The sequence below is a fragment of the Panthera uncia genome (assembly GCF_023721935.1).
Source record: "Panthera uncia isolate 11264 chromosome C1 unlocalized genomic scaffold, Puncia_PCG_1.0 HiC_scaffold_3, whole genome shotgun sequence".
NCBI lineage: Eukaryota > Metazoa > Chordata > Mammalia > Carnivora > Felidae > Panthera > Panthera uncia.
Window position 1 is genome coordinate 102,448,353 of NW_026057584.1, and position 11,984 is coordinate 102,460,336.

At 51.4% G+C, this 11,984-nt stretch overlaps 1 protein-coding gene across 1 annotated transcript in view; it reads left to right on the forward strand.

The window, feature by feature from the left end:
* The window catches only part of GLI2 (GLI family zinc finger 2), a 255,689-nt gene extending 251,986 nt beyond the window's left edge, over positions 1-3,703 (forward strand). The window contains exon 15 of the mRNA XM_049616226.1: positions 25-3,703. Coding sequence (XP_049472183.1) covers positions 25-1,966 — 1,942 coding nt within the window. The 3' untranslated portion in view covers positions 1,967-3,703. The remainder of the gene's footprint in view (positions 1-24) is intronic.
* The last annotated feature ends 8,281 nt before the right edge of the window (positions 3,704-11,984 follow it).

Here is an 11,984-nt window from a genome sequence, read left to right on the forward strand (position 1 = left end):
GGTCCGGAGGCCCGCGCGCTCCAGGACGGGCCCGCGGCGGGGCAGCGACGGGCCGGCGCACGGCCACGCGGGGCCCGCGCCCGCCTTCCCCCACGAGGCGCCGGGCGGCGGGGCGCGGCGGGCCAGCGACCCGGTGAGGCGACCCGACGCCCTGGCTGCGCCGCGGGTGCAGCGCTTCCACAGCGCCCACGACGTGAACCCGGCCCCGCTGCCGCCCTGCGCCGACAGGCGAGGTCTCCGCCTGCCCGGCCACGCCAGCGCCGACGGCGGCCTGGCCCGAGGCGCCTACTCGCCGCGGCCGCCCAGCATCAGCGAGCACGTGGCCACGGAGGCCTTGGCGGTGGGGGCGGACAGTGCCGGGCCCGAGGTGGGCCTCATGCTGCCCGAGGACGACCTCGTGCTGCCGGACGACGTGGTACAGTACATCAAGGCGCACGCGGGCGGTGCCCTGGATGACAGCCCCTCACAGGCCTATCCCCCCGAAAGCACCTGCTTCTCTGAGAACCCCAAACTGCCCAGCCCCGGGCTGCACGGCCCCCGCAGGATGGTGGCTGCGGACTCCAACGTGGGCCCCTCTGCCCCTGTGCTGGGAGGCTGCCAGCTGGGCTACGGGCCCCCCTCCAGCCTGAACAAAAACAACATGCCTGTGCAGTGGAACGAGGTGAGCTCCGGCACCATGGACGCCCTGGCCAGCCAGGCGAAGCCTTCGCCCTTCTCGCAGGGCAACCTGGCTGTGGTGCAGCAGAAGCCGGCCTTTGGCCAGTACCCGGGCTATAGTCCACAAGGCCTGCAGCTGAGCCCGGGAGCCCTGGACAGCGGGCAGGGACACTTTCAGCCCTGCGGGGGAGGCCCCTCGGTGCCTAGGATAAATTACATGCAGCAGCTGCGGCAGCCAGGGACAGGTGGTCAGTGTTCCAATATGACCACCACCGTGAGCCCCCACACCAATTACGGCCAGGCCCACCCCCAGCTGAGTCCCAGTGCCATGGGTGGGACCTTGAGCCAGTACCCCCCGTCCTGTAACAACATGGCAGCCAAGCCAGTCCACTTGGGGCTCCCCCAGCAAATGGAAATCGCTCCCGAAGCCGCCATGATGGGCAGCAGCCGCAGGGAACTCGGAATCACCAATTCAGCCCTGGCCGGGATGCCTCCGCTTCACTCAACCCAGAGCTACCCACAGCAGAGCCATCACCTGGCGAACCCCATAAGCCAGGAGAGCTACCGCCAGGGCCCCAACCTTCTACCTGCCCAGCAACCTGGCTTCATGGAGCCCCAGCAGGGCACCGTGGGGGTAGCTGGATCCAGCTTTGGCCTAGTTCAACCCCGGCCTCCCGCCGAGCCCAGCCCCGCCGGCTGCCACCGGGGGGTGCGTGCCGGGGTGCAGCTGGCCTACGCCAGAGCCACTGGCCACGCCATGGCTGCTGTGTCGACCCATCAGGAGATGGCAGATGTGCCCAAGGGAGCAATGGGCGGCGTGGTGTCCCGGCCTCCCCAGCCCCCCCTGCAGGACACGGGTGGGGTCCCGGACCACAGCATGCTGTACTACTATGGCCAGATCCACATGTATGAACAGAACGGAGGCCTGGAGAACCACGCAGGCTGCCAGGTCATGCGGCCCCAGCCACCGCCGCCACAGGCCTGCCCCGACAGCGTCCAGCCCCAGCCCTTGCCCTCTCCAGGGGTCAACCAGGTGTCCAGCACTGTGGACTCCCAGCTACTGGAGGCTCCCCAGATTGATTTTGATGCCATCATGGATGAGGGCGATCACTCGAGCTTGCTCTCAGGCACCCTGAGTCCCAGCCTCCTCCACAGCCTCTCCCAGAACTCCTCCTGCCTCACCACCCCCCGGAACTCCCTGACTCTGCCCTCCATCCCCACGGGCATCAGCAACATGGCGGTTGGGGACATGAGCTCCATGCTCACCAGCCTGGCAGAGGAGAGCAAGTTCCTGAACATGATGACCTAAGTTCCCAGCCCCCGACGCTCCGTGGAGTCGGAGGAACCTTCATTTCCCAGAGCACGGGAGTTCTAGTTTGTCTTTTTCCAAAAAAAAGTATTAAATAGGTCTGAGGGAGTTTTGCCAATGGCCGGTCCGGACCACAAATGCTTTAAGGGCAGCTTTGTGTGCAACCTGTCTGGTCGTCTTCGGGATGGCTTTTCAGGACACTTTTAAAAGGCTCAACAAGAAAGGCAAGGCAGGAGCGAAAAACTCGTTTGCACAGTGCTTCCCAGCCTTTGGTGTTTATAGGACCAAATTGTTCTGGCTTCTTCACCTCTGTCATTTGGCTAATGAGGGATTACACTGGCCAAAGGCTTTCCAAGTACATGAGGAAAGAGGGTAGAGGGAACCACATTTGGGTTTGAATCCGAAAGCCATACTGGATATTCTAATCCAGGAAGAGAAGTTTCTCGTTCCCGTACCTGCAAGGTAATGGAATTCCTGGCCCACTGGAATTCTTCTACGAAGCTTACTTCTTGAGGCCTCTCGCATCCCTGTGCCACAGAGGAAGAAAACAGATTTTTACCTGGATGATTTGGAAGCACGTCCTGACTCCAGGTCTGGTAGAGCTGGCATCTCTACCCCGCGAAGCCAAGTTTGCGACGGGCAGGCTGTTCAAGTGTATATGAGTGACTAAAGAATGGAAGTATTGCCAGAAAAAAAGAAAAATTGTAGTGCTTGGGGCAAGCCCAGAAGCTGCCCTGGCCTCTCCAGACCGTGTTTACAGTGTTCATGCATGTAGAATGTAGCCCTTCCTGGAAAGAACACTTCTAAATACCTCGGGGTGGCTGGAGCTGCTGTGGGCTAGGGATGGACCCAGGTGAGCCGACGCCTGGCACGGGACCTCCAGAAAGTGAGAGAGCGCCAGGTACCCGGCCTCAGGCCACCCTGGAGATCTCCCATAGGAAGAGGAAGTCGTATGTTTACCCAATCCTGTTTCTCCGATGCACTGTCCGCCCACTTTGCCTCGGAAAACCCCAGGACTTTGATGGCGGCCTCTGCCCAGCCTCCCCCAGGCTGTGTTGTCTGCTTACCTGCAACCCAGTGGTCTGTGCCGAGGTACAACATGACGTCCCGGGGTCTTCTGGGTCCCCTCCCCTCTGTCCTGTTCATTCCGCAGAGCACGATGACCTGCATGGTGTTTTTGGTGGGGCTGAGTGGGTGAAGGGGTTGTTTCCTGGGACTCTGAGGGACCATCACTGAATTTTCCTGTTCGCTGTGAACAAGCCCCACCTGGAAGTGGAACTTGGGACTGGTATCAGAAGACGTCGTTCCTGAACATACTGTAGGGCGAATGGATGCCTCCCCCCTCCCCCCACCACACACACACACACCCCCCCACACCTTTCCCACGCTGAATTCGTGGCGACCTGGCCAAAAGCAACCACACCACTGTGAGCCTGATGATAACCGTGACCCTGGCCTCGGCCACGGCAGGGCCAAGATTTTCCCTGGGCCCTCTGCATCCCAGAACATCAGATGCTTTGTTAGGGTCCAGAGACAAAGCCAAGTCCAAATAACAGCCCTGGGACCCCTCCGAGGGCGTGGGCTCCGTGGCGGTGTTCGTTCACTCCCTGAGCTAGGATTTCACTAGCCGTCCCCAGCCTGTGTATAACCTGTACAGAAGGCGTCGTCCCTGAAAATACTGTAGGTGAATCATCCAGCCAAATTTATATCTCCAAAATATTTAGCTTTTTCTACATGCTATGAATTGAGATGACACACTCAACTTGTAAATAAGTCTTTTTGTACATTAAAAAAGTAATTTTTTCATAATTTATTTTGTCTATCTGCTTTGCCTTGACAGTAGTTAATGAGAACCCGGGCAGTAAATTTGGTGCATTTGAACAGAAACTAGGCTGTATTTTTTTCACAACAGTGTCAAAATTGACTGTCCCGCCTTCACCAAGAAATGTTTAATGCTGAGGCATTTACTGGCTGTTTGTTGGTTGTCTCCGGGGGCGAGGGGTGGGCAGGGTTTGACGATTTACAGTGCCTCTCTGGCTTTTCTTCCAGCGAGCTGATCTGAACATCTAGGTTGGTTTGCTGAGAACCATGTTCCAGGCACATTTCCAAGCACTCGCCCCAAGCAGTCCTCACGTCAGGATTCCCTCCTTGACAGGCAATCTGATGAGCACATTTGAGTCAGGGTGGGGGTCGGGGGAAAAGATCAGCACCCCCCTGTGCTCTGGTGCAGGCACAAGGAGAAAGGACAGGCAGGTGGAGCCCCATACACCCAGCAACCAGCCTTGGGCGATGGGCTCTGTGGGCAGCAGTCATGAACAGGAACTCAGCCCAGGAAGTGACCCTGACAGGTGCACAGGGAGCACTCTGATCTAGCAAGCCAGCAGTCAACCATTAAGTGGTGGCCAGGCCACTACAGGGAACCTCAGGGGGCCATGAGTAAGGCATGCGGTCTGAGATGATTTCTGGGACAGAAGAATGGAGAGGAGGGCCTAAGGCTGGGTTGGAGAGAGTAAAAGGCACCTTCTGTAGGGCTGGGTGCTCTGGGCCTCTGAACTTCCTTCTCTCCATGAGAAAAACCTTGACACCCAGCTCAGAGAGTCCAGAGCCAAAGCCATGTGGAGGGCATTCAGCTCTGCGGCTTGGAACCGAGTGGACTAAAGAAAGGCTGTCTGGTAAAGAAGGTAGGAAGCCCCCAAGGAAAATAGAATTTAGCAGGCTGCCTTTCTACGGGGCACCCCAAAGTCTTCCCTGTGTGTCTGGCCAGAGTTTCCTGATGGAAAGACTACAGCCAGAGTCACACTCCCGGCCTCACTCCTCCCCAGGGAACACTCACTTAGCTGACTTCACCCATGGGAAGAGGAGACAAACATGCCTGGCTGAGCCCTAACTCTGCCTCCTTCAGAGCTTATCTCGTACCTTCTCTGCTTCACTACGTGGGAAGTCTCTGGAAGCAGCTCTGCCCTGCTCTGGGGAGGGGGGGCGAGGGGTCCAAAGTTATTCAGTGCTGCCTGAGACTTGATGAGTCGCAGCACTAAGAAGTGCATCTTAGCCATTCAATGAGCCCCATGTCCCATCAGTCCACTATGGCCGGAAGCATGCTCTATACCGATACCCTCAAAGCTTCTGCACAATAAGCCTCTGGGCCAACTGAGGGTTGGCTGATCCAGGTTGGGCCGGGCCAGGCACTTCTGTGCATCAGCTGTGGGGAGCTAATCCAGTCAGCTTGGCTGGGGAAGCACGTATCTGCCTCACATGGCTCTAACTCTTCTTCTAGGGCCAGGATGTGGCCTGGCCATTGCCTTCTTGTAGCAACAGCAAGTGCACAAGAAAATAAGCAGGAAAGTGACAGTCTTCTTTCGGCCTCTGCTCAAAGTACACCATGGACCACCTCATTCTTCTGGCCAAAGCAAGTCACGTGGCCAAACCCATCGTCAGTGACATCGGCAGGTGCTCTCCTTCTGCAGAAGGGAGAGAGAGCAAATATTTCTCAACAATATGTAATTCAGGGGCACCTGGGTGGCTCAGTCGGTTAAGCCCCAATGCTTGGTTTTGGCTCAGGTCATGATCTCACGGTTCGTGAGTTCGAGCCCCACATCAGGCTCCACATGGACAGTGTGGGATTCTCTTCCTCTCTCTCCATCCCTCCCCTGCTCTCTCTCTGTCACTCTCTCTCTCTCAAAATAAATAAATAAACTTTAAAAAATATATATATAATTCACCGCAGTCTACCCTCATCAAGACTGTGATCCATACCTCTCCCAAATGTAGAATATACTCATCCCAGACCCCCCAAAGTCTATCCAATCAATTGTCAGGCTCAAAGTCAGGGATCTTGTGATCTACACCTGTTTTGGATGTGGCTCTTGACCCAGAGACTTAGGAACTAAGAAGAAGCTCTCAGGCCACACCACACATACACCCTCCCAGCATACGGTGGTGGCCCAGACCTAGATTCACTGCAGTTACCACTCAGTCATTGGTCCACAGTATCTGACACCTGCTGGGCAAGTGTTGCCGGTGCCCCCACCAGGTGAAATGTTCCCCGAATGGCTCCCCAGTCCATTGTGCACCACAGCTCTGGCTTCCACCATTGGGGTGTTCTTCCTTTTGCATCAACCCTTCAGCTTCTGAAGAGGCCATTGGGAAGCATGCCTTCTGGGAGAGCAGAGGGACCCTTCAACCTCTTCCTGTGTGAAGTAAGTTGAGGAGCCTGAGATCCTTTACATTTCCAACACCTTCTTTATTTATTGCTCACATTTGCCCATTCAGCTCTCTCTTCTGGGTTTTCTGCATACTTGATTCCAGGCCACTCTCTGCCAAAAACCATGCCTGCATCCCTTTGGTGACGTGCCTCACCCTTCGTTTGATGACTGGTACCTCATGTCATGCTATGTGGGGCCATGCCCCAAAGGTTTCTAGGCACCCTGTTGTCACCCTAGAAAGGTTTCTAGAGCCGTCTCGTTCCTTCCAAGGACCATAAGACAAAGGGCATTAAAATCAAAGGACACATCCCTGACTTCATCTTTATTCCAATGCCATATTTCACTTGGAACTGCCCTGGATTCGGTATCTGCCCCCATCCCAAACCAAATCTTAATTTGAAAATCTTAGGGGCTGAAGAGACTGGAGGTGAGAAGTAATTTCATTTTCTAAATTCCGCTTTTAATTGGCCGGGTCCTTTCTGAACTCCTCTCTTACTTGTAGTACCTTATCATTTACAGCTCAAAAAAGCTCATGTTTACAGCCTTCTGCCTGGAAACCAGCCTGGCAAATTCCACAAATTCCTAGGAAGGCTTTCTCCCTCCCAAATTACCATAGGCAATAATTTTACCAAATATTTCTTCACCACATTGCACACAGGTCACCATTTTTCTGGCCATTTTTCCAACCTCTTCTAAATTTCCTCACTGTCCAGTTCCAAACCTATGCTACATATTTTTGGACTTTGGTATAGCCATCTCCGATTTAGGTACCAATTTCTGAAGAGGATAACTATAGCCCCAAACTGCTGTCTAACAAAACCCACAAGATCCCCCAAGCATACAACAAGAATTTATTTCTCTCAGAAGTCCGCACATCAGCTGAGGGGGGCTTGCCTAGGCTGGGATCACTGACGCAGCTCAGCTCCCGCTCATATGCTTCGTCCCCTGGAACAGGAGCATTGCTTGAACATCTACTGACAGAGGCACAATTACCCAAGGGCAAGCAAAACCCCAGAAGGCTTCTTAAGGTCTAGGTTTGGAACAGGATGTACCAAAGCCAGCTCCTGAGTCTGTCAATGCCCATCTCTTCCCAACTCTGTATTCAGAGACTTCACACTGATGATTTGAAATTGGCTGTGTGGGGAAAATTTACACCATGGAAATCGTCTCCCCTAGAGAGTTGTCAGACATTTGCCAGTACTCATGCGTACTCAAGCACTGTGAGTTGCCAATAACCTGATATGCCCAGAGGCCCTTTCCGAGTATATATGGCCACACAACCCATTTTGTGGAGACTGCGTGAGTCCAGAGTGCCATGAGCGTGGATGGCTACCTTGATCATCTAGTTTAGTGGCTTTCAAACCTTAAAAGTCCTGCAAACATCGTTCAAATGGAATTGGCTATATAAGGAAAAAGCACAGTTAAAAGTGGAGCTCGTTTGGCCAAAGTTGGGAGCAGGAGACCCTGAATTCTCACACGTTCTACATCCCCTCCCCTTGCCCATTTCCCCCTGCACTCAACCGGAAGCAGCAAAGGCCTAGGTCCGCAGAGCGGAGCTTGAAAACCAAATCCTGTATCTAGTTCGGGACCAAACAACTGAGGCCCAGAAAAGTTGTGAGCAAGTTATAAAAGAATTAAAACTCCTGTTTCTAGAATCCCAGAAGCCAGCTGGGTCCCCAGGCACTCTGATAAACACAGGGCACAGCCCGGGTGTACTACTCAATCCTTCACTGCTCTCTGCCCTTGGCCGTCTATAAGCTCTTTGAGGGCAGGAGCTATGCCTGACCTACCCAGTCTCCCGTGTCCAGCACTTGCATTCTGCCGAGTTTGTTTCCAAATTAGATGGTTCTAGAAAGCTTCGTGGAGGAAGGGTAAGTGAGCAAAGGCTTTGAGAGGTGGGAGTTGGGTCTTGAGTGGCCCTTTCATACTGTATTTCAACATAAGGCCACGTCCACAGATGTCTACAAAGAATGCCAAACACAAAGATTAAACTGTGGAAAATGAGGCTGTCATTAAGAGGTTTTAGGTTTTGTTTTTTTATTTTCTGGGGTAGCGGTGGCAGGGAGAGGAAGGAAGAGACAGAAAAGGAAGAGGAAGGAGGCTGTGATCTGGCAGGCTGGAGGCTAAGCAGACACCAAAGATTTGGGGGCAGTCTCGTGGTGGAACCAATGGCTGCCCTGTCATTGTGAGCTGAAGGTCCCTGATCAGCCCTTCCAACTCCAAAATGTACTCCACTCCTCCACTCACCTTCCAGAAAATGTGTCCATCACTAAAGTATGTTTCCTTTGGGGGCAAGCCTTGAAGTCCACTGAAAAAGATGCAATGTTATGTGGGATTTTCAAATGTAATGAATGAAGGGATGAGCCCACAGAAGCATCCTAAGCCCTTACCAACTGTCTCCTGAACCACCTGGGAATTTCCTGCAACTGGGTGGCCACAGAGGAACCCACATATATGGTTGCACACTGGCTTTCTTCCATACACACGACCCTCATTTCCTAGCTAGTCCAATTCCAGAAATATCTCTGATCTCAGAGGTCATCTGATATCCTGAAAGGTGATTGTTCTTCTAAATCATCTCCTCATCCTCCTCTCTGCCTGCCTCCCCATCTTCCTCCTCCTTCTTCGTTCTCCCTTTCTTTCTCTCTGTCTGTTTCCCCTCTGTCTTTCTCTCCACCAGTGGACTTGACAAAGAACAAGCAGGTGAGCGAGCATGTGGTTGTATCACCAATATGAACAGCGTGTGTGCAGTGAGGTCATGCAGAGGAAGGAGTGGCGAGCTTCTCCGGGGCGGGGGGGGGAGCATGGAAAGTCAGCATGGTTTGAATGGAAAATAAGACTTGATCCAGATGTTGAAGATGAATAGGAGGTTGTCCGAGGGGATTGGAGCTTTCTCATCAGAAACCATGGGTCAGAAGAAGTAAATGGAGTATTTCTTAAACACTGAAAGAAAAGAATTGTCAACCCAGAAAACTGTATCCATGAAAACAGCCTTCAGGATGAAGGTAGGAATAGACACTATCAGATAAATGGACACTCTCCGATGAAGAAAAACAAAGAGAATTCATGGCCAGCGCTCTGTTCTAAAGGTAGACAGGAAACAATACCAGAAAAAAACTTGAAGCATCAGGAATGAAGAAAGAGCAACAGACATGGTAAGTATCTGGGCAAATATCGTAGACTACTCTTCCCCCTTGAGTTCTTTAAACCTGTTTAACAGGTGATGGGGCACCTGGGTGGCTCAGTAGGTTGAGCGTCCGTCTTAGGCTCAGGTCATGATCTCATGGGCTCAAGCCCACGGTGGGCTCTGTGCTGACAGCAGGGAACCTTCGGTCTGTTTTGGATTCCGTGTCTCCCTCTCCTTCTGCCCCTCCCCCACGCGTGCTGTGTCTGTCTTGCTCTCAAAAATAAATAAACGTGTATCTATATGTATATATAAAGTGTTTAACAGTTGAAAGCGGAGAGTGTAACATTATCTGATGGGATTTTCAATGTATGTAGATGTCATAAGACAAATGTGTCACAAAGCAAGAGGCTGGTTAAGGTATCTGCGTGCAGTTAGGTAACATTCCCCTCCAAGTGCTGAAGTGCTGAGTCTAAGTACTGAGAAAAGTTCAGCACGTGCCTTGTAATTCTTCATGAGGTCAGCAAACAGACGAACTGTATACAAAGGGCGGTATGCAAAGCCATAATAGAGAAATTGAAATGGAATACTAGAAAGAAGGCTCAAGAAACTCAAGGGAATCGGGAAGGGGAAAACAAGAACAGTAACGACCCTGTGCGCGTGTGCGCAGACAGAGAAAACAGAATAAAATGGTAGAACTAAGTCCAAACGCATCAATAATTCCATAAAATGAAAATGGCCTGAAGGCGTCGATTAAAAGCATACAGTTGGAGCACTCATGCCACCTGATTTTAAGACTTACTACAAAGCTACCACGATCAAGGCAGTGTGGTAGTCGCGACAAGGAAGACACCGATCAATGAAATGCGACAGAGTAGGCATCGGCAAAGTGGGGCCCGAAGACCAAATCTGGCCTGTGGTCTAGTTTTGTAAGACCCACAAGCTAAGAATCGTTTTTACGTTTTGGAAGAGTTGTTTTTTAAAAAGGGATATGAAACAGAGAGTGTATGGCCCACAAATCCTAAGATATTTACTATGTGGCCCTTTGCAGAAAACGCGTGCCAATCCCTGGCACAGAGAATCCAGAAGTAAACCCACATAAGTATGACCAGCTGATTTGTGACAAAGGTCAAAGGCAATTCAATGAAGAGAGTAGCCTTTTCAACCAATGGTGTTGGGACAACTGGATAGCCACAGACAAAAAGATCCTAAAAACACCCCCACCTAAACCTCATGCTTCAGAGATTTGCATCAAAATAGACTGTATATCTAATATATAATACAAAACCATAAAATATTTAGGATAAAATCTTGTGACCTGAGCTTAGTCAAAGAGTACATATGCACATGAAAATGATGACCCATAAAAGAAAAACCTGGTAAACTGTATTCATCAGAATGAAAGCTGTGGCCTCTGCAAAAGAGCCTGGGTGGTTCAGTCGGTTGAATCTCCAACTTCGGTTCAGGTCATGATCTCGTAGTTCACGAGTTCAAGCTCCGCATCAGGCTCTGTGCTGACAGCTCGGGGCCTGGAGCCTGCTTCGGATTCTGTGTCTCCCTCTCGCTCTGCCCCACCCGTTCCCCCACTCATGCTCTGTCTCTCTCTCTCTCTCAAAAATAAATAAAAACTTTTTTTTTTTTAATTTTAAAAAAGGAGATGACAAGGCTAACCTAACACACTGGGAGAATAAGTTTTCATCATGTATCAAAGGACTTGTAGCCAGAATATATAAAGCATGCCCAAAAGTCAACACTAAGAAAACAAACAACCCAATTTAAAAATGAGGCAAAGGCTTAAACAGGTGCTTCACTAAAAAGATACATGGATGGCAAATAGGCCTACGGAAACACGTTCAACATCATTATCCATTAGGGCAGTACAAATGTAAACACCACTAGATACAACCATGCGACTATTAGAATGGCTAAAACATTAACACAGCCAAGTTCTGGTGAAGACACCGTGCACCCAGAACTCATGCGCTGCTGGTGTGAATGCAGAATGGTACAGCCTCTCTGAGAAACAGCCTGGCCGTCTATTATGAAGCTAAGCATACAGTTACCCAGCAAGCCTTCTGGATAATTACCCTCGAGAAGTGAAAACGGAGGTTCACCCAAAACCCTACACACAAATATTTACAGCAGCTCTACTCATAATTACCAAAAGCTGGAAGCAACCCAAATGCCCATGAGCAGATTAATGGATAAACAAACTGGGGTACATCCAGACAATAGAATCAGTCGGTAGTGCAAAGGTAAGAACGACGGGTACATGCACCAACTTGAGTGAATCTCAAGGGCATTCTGCTGAGTTCCAGAAGGTTACATACGGAATAATCCCTTTTATATGACATTCCTGAAAGAACAAAGCTATCATGATGGAGAACGGACCAGGAGTTGCCGGGGGGGGGGGGGGGGAGGTAGCAGAAGGGTGTCATTACAAAGGGTAGCGAAGGGGGGGTTTTTCGAGTCAGGAAGCTATTTTGATTGTGGTGGTGACGACATAAGTATATACAGGTGTTAAATTTCACATAACTGTACACTGGAAAAAAATGAGGGAGGAGGAAGGGAGCAGACATAGGGAAGGAAGGAAGGAAGGAAGGAGAGGGAGGAGAGGAAGGAAGGAAGGAGGAAGAAAGTAGAAAGATGGAGGGAGGAAGGAGGGGTAGGAGTGGAGACAGAGATAGAGAGG